General features: G+C 42.8%; 2 protein-coding genes across 8 annotated transcripts in view; both read left to right on the forward strand.

Annotated features, from left to right (window-relative positions):
* Positions 1 to 7,688, forward strand: part of AGO1 (argonaute RISC component 1) — a 36,660-nt gene extending 28,972 nt beyond the window's left edge. For 2 of the 4 annotated variants that reach the window (XM_019726508.3, XM_074334389.2), the window contains 4 exons: positions 86 to 220; positions 833 to 934; positions 1,259 to 1,458; positions 1,702 to 1,947. In XM_019726508.3, coding sequence (XP_019582067.1) covers positions 86 to 220; positions 833 to 934; positions 1,259 to 1,458; positions 1,702 to 1,810 — 546 coding nt within the window. In that variant the 3' untranslated portion in view covers positions 1,811 to 1,947. Of the gene's footprint in view, positions 1 to 85; positions 221 to 443; positions 570 to 832; positions 935 to 1,258; positions 1,459 to 1,701 lie in introns of those variants that run through there. The other 2 variants (XM_019726509.3, XR_012497133.2) reach the window with 2 other exon arrangements.
* Positions 7,689 to 12,855: 5,167 nt separating this feature from the next.
* Positions 12,856 to 19,920, forward strand: part of LOC109444829 (argonaute RISC catalytic component 3) — a 98,982-nt gene continuing 91,917 nt past the window's right edge. Inside the window, exon 1 of one of the 4 annotated variants that reach the window (XM_074334390.2) lies at positions 12,856 to 13,296. Coding sequence is in view for 1 of the 4 variants with exons in the window: in XM_019726510.3 (XP_019582069.1) it covers positions 13,278 to 13,296 (19 nt within the window). In the remaining 3 variants the exon portion in view is untranslated. Of the gene's footprint in view, positions 13,297 to 13,954; positions 14,064 to 19,920 lie in introns of those variants that run through there. The other 3 variants (XM_019726510.3, XM_019726513.3, XM_088791024.1) reach the window with 3 other exon arrangements.

Consider the following 19,920-nt stretch of genomic DNA (forward strand, 5'->3'; position numbering starts at 1 on the left):
CTATTATAAGTGGCAACATCAGAAAGACGTGTGAACTCAAGAGGAGCTGTATGTCTCTTTGTCTCTCTCCTCACCCTGTGCCTAGATCCTCCACTATGAGCTGCTGGCTATTCGTGATGCCTGCATCAAACTGGAAAAGGACTACCAACCTGGGATCACTTATATTGTGGTGCAAAAACGCCATCACACCCGCCTTTTCTGTGCTGACAAGAATGAGCGAGTGAGTGAGGGATTGCGGAAGCTGCCCATACCCTTATCCTGTCTCCCTTCTCTTACTATGAAAGAAGCCCTTGAGATGCTGTCTGGGGATTTAGTCCTTGGCCTCTTCATCCTCTCTGGCCCCTTTCTTCCCCCTAGCTCTTGTGGTCCTTCCTCTACCACCTCCTTCCCTTTGTTCCCCCCTTCTCCCCTCCTTCCCTTATACTTCCTCTCCCTCCTCCTAGCTCCCTGGCCTATAGACCCCATATATAGACCAGCTCCCAGAGAAGGGAAAGGGAACTACCATTTATTGAACTTCTACTATGTGCCAGACACTGTACAAGGCGTCTTCCTCACAGCAGCCCTGTGAGGTAGGTACTGTCATCATCTCCAGTTTAACCTCAGAAAGGTTAAATGACTTGCTAAGATCATATAGCTAATAAACGGTGAAACCAGCTCTTAAACACAGGTCTGTGTGACTTTAGAAGTCCATTATTTCAAGACCCAATACCCTCCGGAACAGCAACTTCTGCTTTACTCTTGGGATTCTGGTGGAGTCAGAGTAGAACTGAGTTGGGGCCCTAGTTAGGGCCAGGCAGGTTTTGGGATCTTGGTTGTCTTTGTCTCTATACAGATTGGGAAGAGTGGTAACATCCCAGCTGGGACCACTGTGGACACCAACATCACCCACCCATTTGAGTTTGACTTCTATCTGTGCAGCCACGCAGGCATCCAGGTAGCTGGGCTATGTCCTGGGGTTTCCAATGGGCCAAAAATTAGTTGACTTTTACCACTGCCTCTACAATATATCAGTCATCAAGTGGCATTCAAATCAGGATTATTGTCTCAGTAGCCCTCCGTGTACTTGAACAGAAGTGTACTTTGAACATCTTAGGCAGGTTGCCCATAAGAAGGGTGCTTTGTGATATAGGTGACTTTGTGTTTGCCTGTTCATGGGTGGGTCTTCCAACTTAGCCATACTCTTAACAGTGATCCTGTTCCTTATCATCAGCCATCCCCTCTGCCCAACCTGGGGCCCCTCACCTTCCTATCTTCCCAGGGTACCAGCCGACCATCCCATTACTATGTCCTTTGGGATGACAACCGTTTCACAGCGGATGAGCTCCAGATCTTGACGTACCAGCTATGCCACACTTATGTACGATGCACACGCTCCGTCTCTATCCCAGCACCTGCCTACTATGCCCGCCTGGTGGCTTTTCGGGCACGATACCACCTAGTGGACAAGGAACATGACAGGTGAGGCCTGAGATCAGGCTGGCTTCCTTTTTGCTTCAGTCTCTGGTACAGACCCAACTTTCCTTGAGTAGAAGGAAATGGGTATTGTTCAATTTGGTGTCCCTGGGTTCACCTGCCCAAATCTGGGTTGTTGTTTTTTTTCCCCCCTTAAGTTGGTGTGGGAATTGGCACTCTGGGGATGGGGGAAGGGATTAGCGGCAGCTCAGTTCACCAGGAAGGACTTCTTTCATTTTTCCTTTTCAGTGGAGAGGGGAGCCACATATCGGGGCAGAGCAATGGGCGGGACCCCCAGGCCCTGGCCAAAGCCGTGCAGGTTCACCAGGATACTCTGCGCACCATGTACTTCGCTTGAAGGCAGAACGCTGTTACCTCATTGGATAGAAGAAAGTTTTCCAAGCCCCAAGAGCTGTGCTGCCCAAATCCAGAGGAATCAGGGAGGAGGGAGGTGGGGTAGGGAGGAGCACAGAAGGCCTTGTTTCCTTCTACAGAGGAGGCAGAGGGGTGGGGAACAGGGCCAGTAAGCCAGACCACCAGCCAAGAAATCTCTGATATCCACCTCATGCCCCCCACCCCTCACCCCATCTTGTCACATGGCCCTGACCCCACTGGACCAAGAGGGGCAGCACTGGTGCCCACCATACACACAGGTGTCTCACGTGACTCACAGTGCTAAAGACTCATGCCTGACAGCTTGGTAAGGTCGGCTCTGCAGCCCTTCGGACAAAAGCTGGTAGGTTTGGGTTTGATACTTTAGATGGGAAAGTGAGGGGCTTGAGAAAGTGGGTGGGAGGAGGGAAGGATTTTTTAGGAGCCTTAATCAGAAAAGGTCTAGATTTGTTTAAGAAGAAAAACGAAACCAGACCCAGATCAATATTTTAGGATACAAGATGTTTTAATGGGTTGAGAATCCAGTTTGTAGGAAGATTTTTAATCTCATGGTTTTGGTTGCTCCTCCTCCCCCGCTGCTACCCCTCCCCCTCCTTCCCCTCATTGCTCGCTCTCCACCTTTTCTACCCTACCTTTCACCTCCTCCCTGACAGACATCTAGCCCCTAATAAGACTTAAGGCACTATGGCACTTAGCCCTGAAGTGACACGACCCTGTCTTCCTTCCACCCGCTGGTGGGTAACCAGTGCCTTCCCTGTAACGGTAATGCTGCAGAACTGCAACCTTTTGTACCTTTCTTTGGGGGGATGGGGTGGGGGGGGAGAGGAGGTAGGTGGGGAAGAAATACCCCTAACCCAACAAGCCTCCAACCAGAGCGCCAGCTATTTTGCATTTGAAGGAATTTACTTCCATATTCATTGAGCTTTTAAAAAGATTACAACCTCAAGATGGTTAAAATCCATTGACATTTGCACTTTCAGACCTGACAAGTCTCGGAGCTGCTGTGATGACTGGCCCTTGGCCTTTCCACTTATGCCTCCTTTCCTCCCAATACCCTCCACCTTCCCACCTGCCTGAATCTGGAGTTACTTTCATAGCTTTTCTCACTCTTGGCTTCTTTTTTCCCTTGATGGTCAAGTCTCTTATGTTTCAATATTTCTTAACTGGGGTGTCTTATAACAAACGATCCTTAGGTCTAAAATAAGGAAAAAGCAAAAACTAAATGTTATTTTTATATCATAACTTGAGTCTATTGCCAAAATCTGGAAATCCCTCCCATGCCCAATGAGTTTACATCCCAGAAACATTGAGCCATTAGAAGGAACTATGTACCTGACTTGTTCTTTGGCCTAGGTAAGGGGTGTTTATCTCCCCAAGGTGGGGCTCAGGCTCCATCCTTCCTCTGTGCAGAAAATACCTTTTTCTTGTTACAGGCTCCCTCTGCACTGCCCTGCATTCTTTCCTGCAAGTGCATCTTCCCTTCCTCTGGACTGTCCTCTGACACTTTGGCTCATCCCAGATTCCAGCGTGTCCTATGAACAGGCTGGGTGATTTTGCTGCTCCCTATTGCTTCTGTTTACACAAATGAATTTTTTCTGGTTTCCCACTAGGGCATGTGAGTGGGTGGCATGGGTGTGTGTGTGTGTGTGTGTGTGTGTGTGTGTGTGTGTCTCCCCCTGAATAGAGATGGGATTTGGCTGTCTTATAGAACTGGAAATGTAGGGGGTTCTCACTTGGTACCTGCAGGCCTTGAGGCAAGGCCCCCTCTTTCCTTGACTGTTCATTTTCTCCTTTCCCACTGCTTGGGCTGAGAACTTGGAGCTTCAGTGTGGAAATGCCTCTTTGTGAGGAGCCTGGGTTTGGGTTTGCCCCAATCTGGTGATGAAACCACGACACTTTAGACCTAGCTCAGGCTTGGAAGCCAGCTGGAGGAAGGCCGGTTTGAATCCAGGCCTGTGCAGTTAGAGCTACCATTTCCCCTCCCCAGCAGCCCTTGTACAGATCCAGATTTGCTATGCAAAACAGTCTCTCCCAGGTTCTGTTCTGGTTGGCTACTTTGTTCAGCGACTTCACAAAACGTAGCACAAACATTGACTATGGAGGAAGGCATCAGGACTGTTGAGTAACTCCTCCTTTACTTCTTTCCTACTGGCTACAGCATGGGGTGCCCATGGGCACAGCCCAGCTGAAGAACAGAATGGAGGGCCCTGGGAGGAGGCAGCTCACTGGAGAGCCTACATTCCTTACACAAGTGCCTAAAGAGAGTGATGCCAACACTCCGTCTGCCCTGTCCATCACCTTCATAATGATGTCTACTTCGTGTGCAGCCACCCTTAGGGGAGGGGAGCTCTCTTGGGACAATGGGCTCTGCATGTTCTCTTGGGTGCATTTTGGGGCTGGGATCAGGGCACTATTCCTGGAGGGTCCAGTCATTCACCAGCATTTGCAAATATTCATAGGGAGCTGGTGGTAGCCACCTACTCTCAACAGCAAGTTTGTGTTCTCCCCTTTTTCTCTTTGCCTCACTCTCTCCAATTGGTTTTAGAGCTGGGGCTTGAAATGCATTTTTGAGCCCTTTGGCACTACATGTGCCATTCAAGAAATAAAAGCAAGAGAAGCAGCTTGAGCAAGGGCAAAAAAATGACTTCTTTCTTGCTCTGATTTTTTTTTGTTTTTATTCTTTGAGACTTGAAAACTACCCTGACCTTGAGGATTATTCTTGTTTGAAAGATGGTGCTGCAGGTTGGGAGCTGGTGTTGGCAACAAGCTTTGGCTTTCTTAGATTTGGTTTATGTGGTGCTTCTCACTTAAGCTTTGAGGAAGCTCTGGGATGACCCCAGCCTCATTCTCTTAGACAGGCCTCTTGCTCCCTTTGTTCCACTCTCTTGCCTTGCTTTTCCTCTGTCTTTCCCTGGTTTCGTTTTTTGTTGTTTTTTTCTATTCACTCAGCTTGCTTGCCGATCTGCCTGCCTATCTGCCTATGTGATGATGAATTCTTTGCATGGCTACAATGATCCTACTGTTAGCTGGCAAAGTCAGGCCTCGCTCCTTGGCTGCAGAAAACCAAGAGTCTGTTCCCCAAGCCCAGTGATGTCCTCTCTGGGGAGGACTGCCCTCCAGCTTACACAAGGGCAGAGCAGCAGGCATACCCAAATGGCAGGAAATCAGGGGGCTTCTGGCAACTTCCACACCTGTCCACTCCTTGGAGTTGGTTTCTGTCATTGTTTTTTCTAGATCTGGTTCCATTTCTCTCTACCTAGGTCTTCTGTTTTCAGAGGCTCTCTTAGGGTTGAGGTACTTGAGTATCCAGGGTTGGAGGGTTAGGGGATGGACATGGGGAAAGAAGAGAGTGATGGGAAGAGAATGGAGAGAATTTGGATCAGAGGTGGGAAAGGAGAGCACTGCTCATTTTTCCAGTCCAGCCTGACCCATTGTGGGTTGAGGTGCTACGCTGGCCTCGGGATAAGCCTGGGGCTCTTGTTGCTGGACATTTAGCCTTAGAACAGAATAATGCTGAAGAAGGCACCTAACGTGTGAAACCTCTGCCAAGCTCCTGGTTCCCACTTCCTAGCTAGCTCCTCTTTGGTGAAGCAACAGTGTTCCTGGAGTTTCCTTTTTCTTGTCCAGAATTCTGTAAAAGACTAGCACGCAAGATGGGCAGCGTCAAGGGGACACTGACTTCTTGACTGGCCCAAGGAATATCTGCAAGGCCGTGTTTTAGACCTGGTGTCGTGGGTAACAAAGAAGGATGGAAGCTTCTCCTCCTTCAGGGGAAAAGTCATCTCAAACTAGCCAAGGTGCAGTTTTGGAAACGACATCAGGGGAAGCTATTTTTATTTATATTTACTGGGCCTCGGTCAATCCAGGATGGCAGCTGGGATGCCTTCCTTCTTAAAGTCTGATCATGGCAGGGATTTGCAGGACACTCTTTTCTGTTTGGCCTTCTAAGTGGATTGGGGAGAGGGGATGCTCTGATTTTCTCTTTTCCCCCCATTTATTAGGACTTGCTTTCTCCCTGAGCAGGGAGGGAGACGCTAGGTTGGTGCTGTCCTCTTACTCTACTCCTACTGACTTAGAACCTCTGGCTGCTGTTTGGGAGCCCAAGAAAGGAAGTGGAGAGAATGACTCAAAAATCAATCAATCAGGTGGGGAAGGCAGATTTTCTTCTTTAAAAAGGAAAATGAACTCTCCAAGGATTGTGCAAGTAAAGACAATGTGTCGAATGCACCAAGCCCCCTGGTGTAGTAGCAATAAGGAAAAATGAAATGACTTTCCTGTGCACATAGTCCAACCTGATTGGTGTGTGATGTTGGCACTTAGCAGCCATCTGGTGGGCATGTGTGACTACTCTGGGTATTACTTTAGTTTTTTAAACTTTTTCTCCCTCTCAAGTCCAGCATGGATAAGGAAATGTCCCTGGAGCCCCACAGCTGTGTTCTTGTTTGCGTTTGTTTCCCTTTGAGACTTGTGTTTGTGTCCTGCTTTGAGCTGTACCTTGTCCAGTCTATTGTAAAATTATCCCAGCAGCTGTAATGTACAGTTCCTTCTAAAGTAACAGCAGCAGCACAATTCTGTTTTATAAAGACAACGGTGGCTTCTATTTCTAAAGTGCGGTCTCTCTCTCTCTGTCTCTCTCTCTCTCTTTTCCTATTAGCAAAGCAAACTGTTAGATTAATTATATCTCTGATAAACTTTAGCTTAGAATATTAGATTGCTACAAGAGCAGAACCATCACTTCTAAAGGAGGAAAGTGGATGAGACAAATTCCAGAGTGTTGAAACTGCGGATTGTGTGTAATCATACTTGACAGGGCCTCCATTTATTCTTCCACAAACACGCGAAGTATTGTGTCCAGCAGTATTGTGGAGGGAAAGGCAGACACAATTCAAAAATGGGGGAAATCTGTCTCTCTCCTTAAGGTGCTTAAAGTTTGGTGTGGGGGTATGAGTAGCCAAATGGTCCCTTGGTACAGGAGAAAGATAATGAGGGACTGGAAGAAGGCTATAAGGCAATGAAGTTAGAGAAAAAAGGGCAGATTTGAGAAACACTCAGGAGATAGAACTGATAAGACTGAATGGATGATGGAAGGGGAAGAGAGGAGTAGGGGTTGATGCCCAGGTTTCTGCTGGAGCAAGTGAGTATATTGGGACATTCCTTTAACCAAGATGGGGAGGGGGGAGACTGTAGAAGGAAGGTGGTGAATTTTGTGAAGAAAGACAATTAGCCTTGCTTGTATAGACTGAGTTTTGAGGTTCCCATGGGGCAATGAGGTTAAGGTTTCCAGTAAACACTTATGTTTTGGTGCTCAGGGAAGACTACAAAACTGCAATTATAGATAATGGGATTCCTATTCATATAGATGATAGTTAAAGCCATAGAAGTGAACAAGATGGTTTAGAAAAGAGTAGAGTGAGAGAAACATTGTGTACAACTAGGAAACGATTTAAGGGAGGAGGAGAGGAAGCAGAACCTAAAATGAATGTCAAATCACTAGTAGATACCTTGTATATTTTTGACTGATTTAATGAGGTGGAAGAAAAATCCAGAGCATGGAATAGGATCCCAGAAGGTGTGATTAACACCATGAACTGCAGCAGTGAGGAAGGGGTATTTTTTCCTACTCCGTTTATCATTCTCCACCCCATCTTCTCTTGGATTTTATAACTTTATGGTCATTCTCCAGTATTTCTTGAAAATGAGCTTTGGAAAACCTAATTTGAATAAGGCTAAGACTAGGACTTCCAAGTTGTTCACCACAACCGCCACCACCACCTCCAGCTTCCTCCTGTCCTCAGGAGATACTTGTAAAAGAATAAAATAAACAAACCTATTTTTGTTCCTAACCAGTGTCATAGATGGTGTTCCAGTGCACTCGATAGCACTTAGCAGCTTGCTGTCTTTATTTTCGTGTCTTGTTTCCCCCCTGAGCCTGTGAGCTCCTGGGAACAGAAACTACATCCTATCCATTTTTGCCATCTTAGGGCCATAGCATGTATTTGTGAATAGAATTGAAATGAACTAGAAATCTGTAGTTTATGCATACATGGGGTTGGGGGCGGGGAATCAAAAGGTGCTATTGAGTACACAGGATGGACTCAGCATTTCTGAATCTTCAGGTAAGCAGAATCTTAACCATATTACCATAATTTCTCACTCTCACCCCAACTTGGAAGTTCTATGGTTTTTGTACCTTAAGCTGATGGTACAGTAGTCAAGCATGTAAGTTGTGGCATTCCTCCCTGCTACTGCTAGCGTTGTTATTCTGTGGGAAGATTGCTCAGAGGAGGATTCTGGCACAGGGCCCAGTGAGAAATTTTCAGTGGCAGCTATTATGTACATAAGTGGGCCCTAGCATTCCCCTGGAGGCCAAGTGTTGTGACTTCAAATTGCAGAGCTAACCTGTGGCTACCACCTGACAAATTCCCTTGGGAGCAAGCCAGCCAGACTCCATGCTCCTTTTTAGAAGCAAGGGTGAGTGGGCTTGGTTGTACTTTAAATGCAAATTGGAACATGGGGGAGACTTTTCCCAGTTGAAATAAGACTTAAAATAAATGTATGACCCTTAGTGAAGCAGAAGTAGTTAGCAGAGCAAAGGGGAGGATGATCATTATGGCACTTTTTTTCTTTTACCATACATTTCAATTTTATTAATGATTGATGTTAAAAAAAAGTTTCAAGATTTGGCTGTTGGTTGCTACTCAAGAGAAAAAGATGATGGGAGCCCAAGGCCTGATTTGTCTGGCCCTGGAGCTCAAAGTATTAAGTTAAGGGTTGTCCTAGCACCCTGGACATCCCTTTGCAGTATTGGTGGGGCAGCCTTCCCTCTGCCCTGTCATTCAGCCACATGTATTGTAGCACGTTTTTATCTAGCAAGTGGCTTGGAGCAGAGTGAGGGTGGGTATTTGTTGGGTATCTCTTGGCTTAGCAGACCCCAAATCTCTTGGCAGTTAGGTTTGGGGGCTAAAGGAAAGGGTTACAGTACAAAGAGAAGACTATTTTCAAGTTCTGAGTCTGAGCAATTTCCAGACTGTTGCGTGTGCTGTTGGAATGGCAAGTCGCATTGAATTGTCACAAATAGCTCTCCCTGTTTCTAGCTTTCAAGACATTTATTCCTCTGGCTATCGGCTGAGGAAACCTGGCAAGCTTAGAAATGCAGAGCATGAGAGAGGCACTCCTGTAAAGCAGCTATGTCAAGGAGTAGCTGGAAAAGTGGACTTGCTGGGGATAAGGTACATTTTAGAAGTTCTTCACTTGCGCACCATGACTATCTTCCCCAGGATGCTATATCGAGGTTTTTTAGGCCAGCGTGGTTTACCCTGCAGGAACACATTGTCCTCTGCTCTGGACTGCAGCAGCTTCACCACTATCTTCTTGGAGGTGTCTTTTTGGGACAGAAATCTGAGGGACCTTTCTAAGGAGCCCTCCATCCCTCGTCCCCACATATTGAAGGCAAGTAACTTTCTTAAAGGAGGCAGTAGGAGATCCCAGCCAGTTTTTTTGAAAAAGCCTATAGGTTGTTAATGGAAGTGAACTGAAAAAGGAGGCTTGGGAACTTTGAAGTATTTGGCTAGGCGTTTTGTACAGTATCTGTTTATCTTATTTAATTGCATCAGCACAGCATTCATGTGATTTTATCAATTACCTTCAGTTGCATATAACAAAACTCCCATTAAGTTGGCTTAAATAAGGAAACTATTACATGACAAGATGTCCTGATTTAATATGGCCCCAAGGTTGGTTACTTCAGTGGCTCAATGATAAAACCAACAAACCAGGTTCTTGCAGTCTTTTTGTTCTGCTACCCTCTATGTTGGTTTATCCTCATGCTAGTTCACCTAAGGGTCCCAGATGGCTTCCATAATTCCAGGGAGGAAATGCTGACAAAACAATGTCTTGCAGAAGAGGGACTAAGTATTTCCCATGTTTCATGTAAAGTAAGAAAATCCCTGGAAGCCCCAGCTAATCTGGCATCATGTGTCATTTGCTAGAACTGGGTCATCTTCCCACTCCTGTCATTGGCAAAGCAAATAAGATCATCCATCATGAGTGGCTTAGATTAACTAGGAGTTACCTCTAACTTGTGTGGCTTAGAAAGGCAAATCATGTCTGTTAGACAAGAAAGAAGGACTGTTGGGTAGGTATCCAGCAGTGTCTGCTCTACTCAAGTCCTCTGGTTTTTACAGAGGAGGAGTGTGAGGCTCAGAGTGACTTTCCTAGGATCACAGATAGTAGCAGAGGGCCTGCAGTCTCAGCTCTGAGTGTCCCTAAAGCCAGTATGTTTTATACCGTATCCTGCTGCAGTACAAAGTACAGCAGACCCTTGAACAACACAGGTTTGAACTGTGTAGGTCCACTTATGTGCGGATTTTTTTCAGTACATATGCAGTCGGCCCTGTGTATCCTCCCAGGTTTTGCATCCGTGGATCCAACCAGCTGCAGATCAAAAACAGTATTTTCAGTCCCTGGTTCAGAGTCCATGGATGTGGAAAGCAGACTACATGTTCTACACTTTTATATAAGGGACTTGCGCATCCTTGGATTTTGGTATCCACAGGGTCCTGGAGCCAATCATTCCAGGTCCTGAAGGATATCTCTAGTTAAGTTTTTGAGGACCTAAAAGTCATACATGGGTTCTCAGCTCCCTGGGAGTCAGCACCCCTAACCTCCGTGTTGTTCAAGGGTCAACTCTAGCTTGCTTTCTGCTATTTAAAAACTGGTCTAGGAGAAGAGATTTGAACCCAAGTGTCAAGTCAACTACAGCTCATGGGAGAGGGGAGGATTCTCTCCAGTTGCTCTCATCCAGTAATGATGTGTGTGTAGCACAGAAAGCCTAGGAATGCACCTTTCAGCGAACGTTGATTTCCTTGCCCCTGAGATTTCTCTACTATTTTGTAGTTCTTCCTTCTGAGAGCAACCAGTGCCACGTCAGTTGAGGGCAGTTTTAGCCTACATCCTGAGCCCCATTCTTGAAGCCCACTCATTTATTCATCCATCCCACAAATATTTACAGAATGTTGCACTGTTGTAGGCACAGGCTATGACAGTTAACAAGATGCACAATGGCACTGTTCTATGCCCTTAAGAGCAGACTACTTTGGGAATGAGGGTGTTCAAAACTAGTGTGTGCATGTGGTCAGGGGAAAGCCTCATACAACTTTGCTTTTGGCAGAAGCATTCAAACGTTTTTTGCCTTCCCACTTCCTGATACTATAATTCATGAACCTTTCACTTGGGCCTGTTCTGAAGAGGTGGGGGTCCCTGGATAGCAGAAGTAGGTGGGAAGGCATCATGGACATTTATTAAACTGGATCTAATTAAAAAGTCCAAATCCTGCTTCATCGATGTCAGCAAAGAAGACAGTGGCCCACCTCCAGGGTTTATCACCCTCAACATGTTTATTCTGGGAGATGCCGGAGAAGCCTGCAGTCACTTGAGGAACCAGTTCTAGAATTGGGGGTTGAAGGTGTGATAGACCTTTGCACAACAGTTGGTATTTACCCTGTCAGATGCTGCTATAGACTTGGATTTGTCTAGTCAAGGATTGAAAATAACTTTGAAGATACAGTGTTTCATCTGGTGACATTTAATTTGATATTTTAAAATTGGGGAGGGCATTTTCAGTAAACAGGTTATGGATGGGAAGGAAAAAGAGAGAGGTGGTATCAGATGTGTGTTTGAATCCCACCCATTTATGAAGTGTTTATGGTATGTGTATCTAGTAAGTGCTTTAAAATGGTAAATACAGTAAATACTTTTTTATTCACTAACATTTAGGGAGGGTTTTCTGTGCTTTATGCACATTCCCTAATCTCACAACTACTATAAGGTACATATTCTCTCCAGTTTTCAGATGAGGAACCTGAAGCCAGGAGGCTCAAGTGATTGATCCAAAGTCCCAGTGATTGGAGGGGGAAAGGGGATGATTTAAGATAGGATACTTTCTCTCCTTTTCCTCTTTGTCCCAGCTTTTTAAAAAAGAATGTACTTTGATTTTTTAAAGTCTAAACAACATTACTGATGCTTAGGAACATAGGGAAAAGTCATGAATCATCCAGCCTGAATAAAATAGTATCACCTTTCATTAAAGGAAACAAATATTAAGGACCTATTATTTGCCAGTTAATGTGCTTGTCCTGGTAATCTAATCTTACATTCTATTGGTAGAGGGGGCACACAATAAACTAGTAAAAACAAATTACAGATTAGAACAGGATTATTAAGGAAATACTGTAATAGAAAAACGGTGCCCTCCCATAGCCAAAAATGCCTGTCTTAAAATTGAGGTGTAAAAAGGAGGGGTGGGGTGGAGAGAAAGAAGAGGGTTCCTTGCCGTGGGAACTGAAAGCAGAGAGACTCCCAGTAGCAAAAAGAAGCGCTTTGCCCGTTGGAGGAGTTAGACCAGCATAGCTGTAGCATAGTGAAGTCTTGCTTGAAGAGAAAAGCTGGGCCCCGTCACACAGTGCGTTTGGGCCCTGGAAAGGAGTTTGGGTCTTAGTGTGACGAGACACTATTAAAGAGTTTTAAACATGGAAATTATTCGCTCTGATGTTTGTGTAATGTCCTGGTTCTTAATCTTCTCCCAAGCTAAACTGTACATTTTACCCCCCAAATCGTCGTCAAAGAAACCCTACGGACTTGGAGTGAACCACTGTAGTGGTTACTTGACCACTAGTTGAGGAGGAGGCGCGTAGGGTCGCCCCAACTGGGCGTGGAGTGAGAGGCTGGGGAAGGAGGGTGGCCCTGCCCAAGACTTGCTTGGCACGGGGCCCCTGCACCTTGACCAGCCTCGCTCCAGGTAGCTCCTCCCCAGGTAAGCGACACCGCCCTCCGCGACGTCGCAGGCAGGCAGGGCTCCGCACCAGGGTGGCCCGAGGAGCGCCGCCCCTCCGGGTCGTCTCCGGCCGGCACAGCGCAGCGGAGGCCCCGCCCCGCCGCGCGTGCCCCAAGCTCCGCCCACACTAGCTGCCCGCTCCCCACACCTCCCCTGCGTGCCCCGCGCCGGCCGCGTCCGCACCGACGTCGCGCCCGCACGGCTTGGGACGGAGAGGCGAGGCTTGGACGTCCGGCGAGCCGGGGCAGCGGAACTGACGCCAGCGGGCTTCCGGGGACGGCCCCCGGGGAGGTCGGCCGCGGCGCCGCAGTCGTGGAGGGGCAGCCCGAGCGTCAGCGGCCGCGGGCGACGCAAGTTCCGCACCGCGCTCCCCTCTCCTCGCCTCACGCTTCTCCTTCCTCTCGCTAGTGGCGTGCTGCCTCCCGACGGCGGCTGTTCCTGACGTGAGCTTTCGGAGCGCGCTCGCTGAGAGGAAGCCGTCGCCACCCCGCCTCGGGGCCGAGTGAGAGTGCCCGTCGCGCCGCGTCGCCCCCTTCGCCGCCTCCTTGCCCCCCAGTGGCGGGCGCCCTTCTCGCTGGAAGCACTCCCCCCAGCTCCATGAATGGAAATCGGCTCCGCAGGTGAGTGTGTCCCATGCTGGCCCGGTCGGTGGCGGTGTCCCCAGAGCATCGTCGCTCCCTCAGCCTCGGCCCCGTCGCGCGAGGTGAGCGCCGTCCGGGCGGCTCCCCCTCGCCGACCCCCGCTCGGCCCCTCCTCCGCCTTCCCGCAGCCCCGCCGCAGTTCCCGGGAGCCACTGAATTGGCGACACCGCGGGGAGGGGACACTGCTGAGAGGATTGAAGTTTGGGGTTCTCTAGTCGATAGTACTCTTCTTGTCCTGGGGTCTAGAAGGGTTTGCCATCGCTTTTGTTATTCCGGCTGGAGGTGTAACGGTGTGCGTGTCCTTTTAACTGGGTTGTGTGTCCCGTAGAGGCGCTGGGCAGGTAGCTCTCTCCCTTTCTTACCTCTTAAGGTAGTTGTGAAGATAACTGTGAGGTAACAGATGAGGATTAAGTTTGAAATAGGTTTTAGTGCAACGTCAAATGCAAGATGACATTTCTCCCATCCCCGAGTTCTCTTGTGATGTTTGTAGCAGCGCGGTATGTAGTTCTTGAGGATCTTGGAAATGTCATATCAGCCTGGATCTCTGCTTATGTGAGGAGGTGGATCTTAAAATCGCTGACAGTATATTCTTTCATTCTCTATTCCCTAGCGGTTCGGTTGTCATATTCCTGGAAATTTGGAATTAAGAAAACTTTCTCTCCTTGTAAAAGGGTAGCCTTGGGAAAAAAATCGCAACTTGGACAGTACTTAATTTGAAAGGAAAAAGCACTATTTATGGTTCTAAAGTAAGTAATTGAGGGACATAAAGTAGATGTTACATAACGGCTTGTTTTCCAAAGGAGCATTCATACTCGGTGTGTTAAATTTGAAAGTATGCTTCATCCAGTCACAGATTTGTAAATTAATTTTCAAAATATTGGTGGTGGTGGCGGGCGTCTTGTGACTAATGGTATCCCAAAGTCCCTGAATTTCACATCATAGTTTGCTAGTTTGGGAGTTACCTGAATATGAGATAAGAAAAACTCATGTAAAAGAAACCAGTGACATAATGATAAAGAATTTGTTAATTAGGTTAAGGAGTATAATTTTCAAGTAGATGCAGAAGCACTCAAATTGTAGAGGTTGCGACAGGGAGGGAGAGAGGTTTATTACAAGTTTTATTATATGGAATTTTTAACTTTCTACTATACTCTTTACGGAATGTGATGATTTGGGGTTATAGGTGATTTTTATATAACTGTCCTGTTGTCAAGCCTGGAAAACAAAACATGAAAGTTAAACACTTTATTAATCATTCTAAAACTTTTAAAGATATTTCAAAAAATTTTTTTGAAGTTTTTTTTCCTTTGTCTTCTTTGGGTTTTTTAGATGAAATTATGCCCAAATATATAGACAACATCTTAGAAAGTTCTTCCGAAGTCAAACCACCTAACCAACTGATCCAGCAAGCCAAGTATGATTCAGTAAACGCTCCTGTGAATTCTTGAGCTAAGAATTGGACATCTTGAAATGCAAAGTTTATTATTCAGTGTAGTTTATACATAAGTGACTCTAATCTAATAAGGAAGATAAAGTACAATTTAGCTCGTTTGTCATCATTAAAAACAAAGTTTTCATTTTTCCTGAAACTTACATGCAATTGTTAAATTACACATGAAATTGAAAGCATTGTTGGGAAAAATGTGCAACTAAGTTTTAAATAAAAAACTGACAGGTACGTACTTTGGTTTAAAAATTTTAGATGTAAATGTTCTCTAATAGTCTATTAAGTCAGTGTTGGATCTTGGCTCTCCAATTCTGTTCCAAGTCTTTCTTTTGTGTGGAGATTCTTAGAAATCATCTTATGACAGGATATTTTAAAATCTAGTCCTTAGGTGGATACATAGAAAACTTAAATTTATTTGTATTAGAGGATTTCGAATACAAATACTGTAGTTTCTTGGTGAATCATTCCTCACTAAAAGTTATTTGTCTGTTCTTCCCTTTTGCATGAAATATTTTAAGTGATTTTTAAGGGTGTCCTGTTCAATCTACTGATCTAGTACTGTGTGAACTTTGATTTAACCCAAAAAGCTGCCACAATTGGTTTGTAAATAATAACAGTGTAGCATCTGTGCTTCTGACTCCTTAGAGGAACTTGCTGAAACCCTGTTTTTTATGGTTTAATTACAGCTGGGCTAAAAGTATATGTTATGTTTTAGTTCCAAATAGAGTGGGACTAGAGGAAGCAGAAATGATCATTGAGATATCACTTCTCCAGAGTAGCTATATTTTAGGACCTTAACTATTCTAGTCTGTATTTTTAGGTAAAGTCAGACTACTGTTTAGGGCAGACGGAATTGTACCTAGGGACCAGTGGAAGAAAAACATTTACCTTAAATTACTATGCAAATAGATTTGACAGGTTTGGTAGTTGTCTTATACAATGTTGCAAAAAGTGAATAGACTATGTTTCTGTCTTAGTTATATCTTGTGTTTGGATACTCTGCATTCTTGAACAATAAAAATCAAGAAAAGTCATTTGAGAACAAGTTCCAAAAGAACAAAAATTTCATGTATGGAAGCTAGATTTAAATAAGGTAGAAAAAAGTGGGTTCAAAATACTAAAACAAATATAAGGCCATTAGGTTCTCAGTTGAATATTTAAAATAAACAATCTTTAATCACCTTGGAGAATGTTTTTGATATAAATTTTTTCACTTGCATTTTTTTGTCTTGGAAAAAAAATGTCAAACTGCTGCTCTGTCTGGAGGACATTAATTTTGAACATGGAAAATGTTTTTCTACTTGGTTGTCACTTAAATTTTAGCTTGTGCTGCTTTGGAGTGGCCATTACATTTTTTTTCCCTAGTATTTGCTGCTTTTGCCTGGCAGTGGGACTTATAAAAATGTGCAAAATTATTTTGATTTTTGTTTTAGAATTTAATATCTCTGACAGTGATGGAATACCCTGAGGGAAAATGAAAAAGGAAGCAAGAAATAACTTGTTTCAAAGGAAAAAAAGAACATACATGTAATCCTCAAATATAATTCAATTAACATGATGAAGACTTTTAAAAATTATCTATGATTCCATCACGCTGATATGACCACTTTTAAAATCTTTAAACCAAATTCCAAACTAATAAATCTATTACTTTAAAAAAAATTTAAGAAATTAAGTAATTTAGGGGTTAGAATGAATGAAATGATTTCTAGATACTACTTCCTTTTGCTGTTTTGGAGAATTTTATGTATAAGTTGGTATTTTAGCATTAATTTCTGTTCATTTATATTTTCCATTGAGAACATTGTATTTGTTTGATTCTATAAGCCTACCCTGATGGTATATGCAAAGAGGCCTGGGGCCCTGTGAAGGGAACATTTCCTAGAAGAGCTCTCTGTTGTATATGGAAAAATCCTAACTCAGTAGAATTCTTGCCAAATTGTCCTAAATTGTTAGATTTTAGTCGAATACTATGTTGCCTTATATCACAACCCTCTTTTATCATATTAGTTTCCATTGTCTTAAAATACTTGAAGATCTACCTAAAAGATGAATTAAATATTTTGTTAACCTAGTGAAACATTTTCTCTTATAGTGCCTAAAGCTAGGATCTAAATAACTTACAAGTTTTTTTTTTTCTTTTTTTAATGGGTAAAGGGGGGAAAGGCAAGTGATAATTCTGTTTCATGAAGGTAGAACTATAAAGATAATTTAAGAATAGTATCCTTTCCAAACCTGCTTAGTCTCAGTTTGTTGGGATGAACAGCATTCACCAGACATTCCTACTTCTAATTCAGTTGTCTAGGATACTTAATAGACTTCATTCTTGGCTCTTTAACAAAACAGATGTGAGAAAGAATATTGTGTGGTTTTTTTCAACCATAAGGGTTATGCTGTTAGGATACATGAACAGCCTTTCTGTATTTGGAGTTTCTGTAGTTTTTCTGTCATTATCTATTAAAATTAACAACTTTCTTTGGCTACTCATTGCTTTAAAAAAAGGCTTGAGATTTAGCAAAACCTTGTCACACAATAATGCTTTCTCTTATATCTTAAATGTAGACTTTTTTGGTTTGGTTACAATAAAAATTATGTGCATTCGTCTGGAATGTCAGTTTAATGAAATAATCTGGCAGAATTCTTCGTTTTAATCATCCATTTTTTCCCCACATTGTTTCTAAATTGTCCAGTTCTTGAAAAATCAGAAGATAGCTATAGCATATAGACAGGGATATTTTGATATTTTTCATTTGTGGAAGAATTTTGCCAGAAAATGTTCTCAATTGTAGGCTTACATAATACTGTTTTTGAGTCATTACTAGTACTTGATATTTTAAGTGACTTCTAAGTCTAACTTCATTAATATACTCTGAATTTTAAAAAAATTTAAAGAATAGCATTTATATCTTAGCAGCAAAGTCCCTTTTTTCTTTTAAAGAAACTTGTGGCTTCTAAAATAGAACTTGATAAATATACGTATATTTAACATAAAAGTGGCATTACTCTAAAATTACTAAAAATGTTTCTAAAATTTTTGCTTGGGTTCTCAGAGTTTTTCAAAAGCTACCCAGCAAATAATTAAAACTATTAGTTACAAAATAAATCTCAGGGCTTTTCCATAGTGCAGAGGCTACTTGGATAATATCCCGTCTTATTCTCAAGGGGGAAAATGCCTTTTTAAAAATTGTTCCCCGTACTACCATCTGAGAAATTTAACCCTCAACAGTCTGAATGTTCTATGAGTGATTATTTAGCTGTAGTGATATGGTAAATGTAATATAATAATAAGTACATTCTGTTTGTACAGGTTCATTGAATGAATAAATAAAAGTGTTAGGTGGGGGTTACTAAAATCTCATGTTGATATTTACTAGTTAGCCTTGTAGGTTTAACTAGTAAACAGAGGCATTTTATCATCTCAAATTTTGAGGTCAACCACTATATATTTATTTTTCCAAAATAAAAATAGTATTTTTTCTGATTATAAAAATGCATGTTTATAATTTTTAAAAAGCAAACAATATAGGAAAGTCTATAATAGAAAGTGAAAATAATATGATCCCATCCTCTCAATAAAACCATTGTTAATTTTTTCTTGTATATCTTCCTAGACAACCATCCATCTGTCCATCCATCCATCATACTGCTTTTTCTACTCAGTAATGTATCATGGACATTTTTTCCATATTAATAGTTACATCTATGTAGCCATATAATAATTTTTACTGAGTGTATAGCATTTAATTTTATATATTATTTAATCAATCTAATTGATGGTAGTTTAGATTTTTTCCTTTTTTTAAAATTATTATTATAAATAAAACTTTGGTAAGTATCCTAGTATATATGTCTTTGTATAGTGGTCCAGTGATTGCTTTAGTATAAATTCTAGAAGTGGAATTGTTGAAATGAGTATGCCATAAATACTAAAGCAAAAGTTTGTGAAAATGGATAATTTGGTAATAGGCTGTAGTAACGGTACAGTTGATTTTTATTTATTCACTGCTTATGTTTCATCAGTTATATTTGCTTTAGGCTGTTATTTAGCTTTAATTCAACAACTAGTACATGTTAGGTTGTTAAGTCAGTGAACAACATATACATACATATGCTTTTGAAAACGTATGATTTTCGGTTTGAAGTTTAATATGGTTAGTTAATATTAGCCAGTACTTACTATAGCTACTGAAAGAAAAGTTTGAGGTGGAGAAAAATTCCAGATAGTGCTTTGCATTTTTATGTAATTACATTTTCAACTCTAGTGGGCAATATATGTATTTATTAAATAAGTAGAATATGCATCACTGGAAGTATAATTTGTTGTATTGTCAGAATTGTTTCTTTCATTAATTTATATTAAAATATTTTTGGATACTTAAATTTGATTATTATTTTATAGTTAATAATGGTAGAGTTCTGGTACATTGCTTATTTATGAGACAATTTTGTTTTTTGCCAGTTTGTATAAAAAGCACCAGGTAAAATAATGATAATGTAGAAAAAAGTTGGCACTGTGATATAATGTAAAAAGCATGGGTTTTAGAAACAATTCCTGGCTTTCAAGTTAACTGTGACTTGGTAATGATGTGTATCATTATAGATTCATCAATTATAGCAAATTTACCACTGGTGTAGGGATGTTGATGAGGGGGGAGGCTGTCTTTATGTGGGGGCAGAAGGTATATATGGGCAGTCTCTATCTTCTGCTCAATTTTGATGTGTACTTAAAACTGCTCAAAAAAAAAAGTCTATTTAAAAAAATTAACTGTGACTTTGGGCAGTCACATTTAATCTTCCTTAACTTTAATTTTTTTTTTTTTTTTAAGATTTTATTGGGGAAGGGGAACAGGACTTTATTGGGGAACAGTGTGTACTTCCAGGACTTTTTTCCAAGTCAAGTTGTTGTCCTTTCAATCTTAGTTATGGAGGGTGCCGTTCAGCTTCAAGTTGTGGTCCTTTCAGTCTTAGTTGTAGAGGGCGCAGCTCAGCTCCAGGTCCATGTCCAGTTGCCATTGCTAGTTGCAGGGGGCGCAGCCCACCATCCCTTGCGGGACTCGAGGAATTGAACTGGCAACCTTGTGGTTAAGAGCCCACTGGCCCATGTGGGAATCAAACCTGCAGCCTTCGGAGTTAGGAGCATGGAGCTCTAACCACCT

This window comes from Rhinolophus sinicus, chromosome 14 (genome assembly GCF_057876585.1).
Source record: "Rhinolophus sinicus isolate RSI-liver-muscle chromosome 14, RSI-T2T, whole genome shotgun sequence".
NCBI lineage: Eukaryota > Metazoa > Chordata > Mammalia > Chiroptera > Rhinolophidae > Rhinolophus > Rhinolophus sinicus.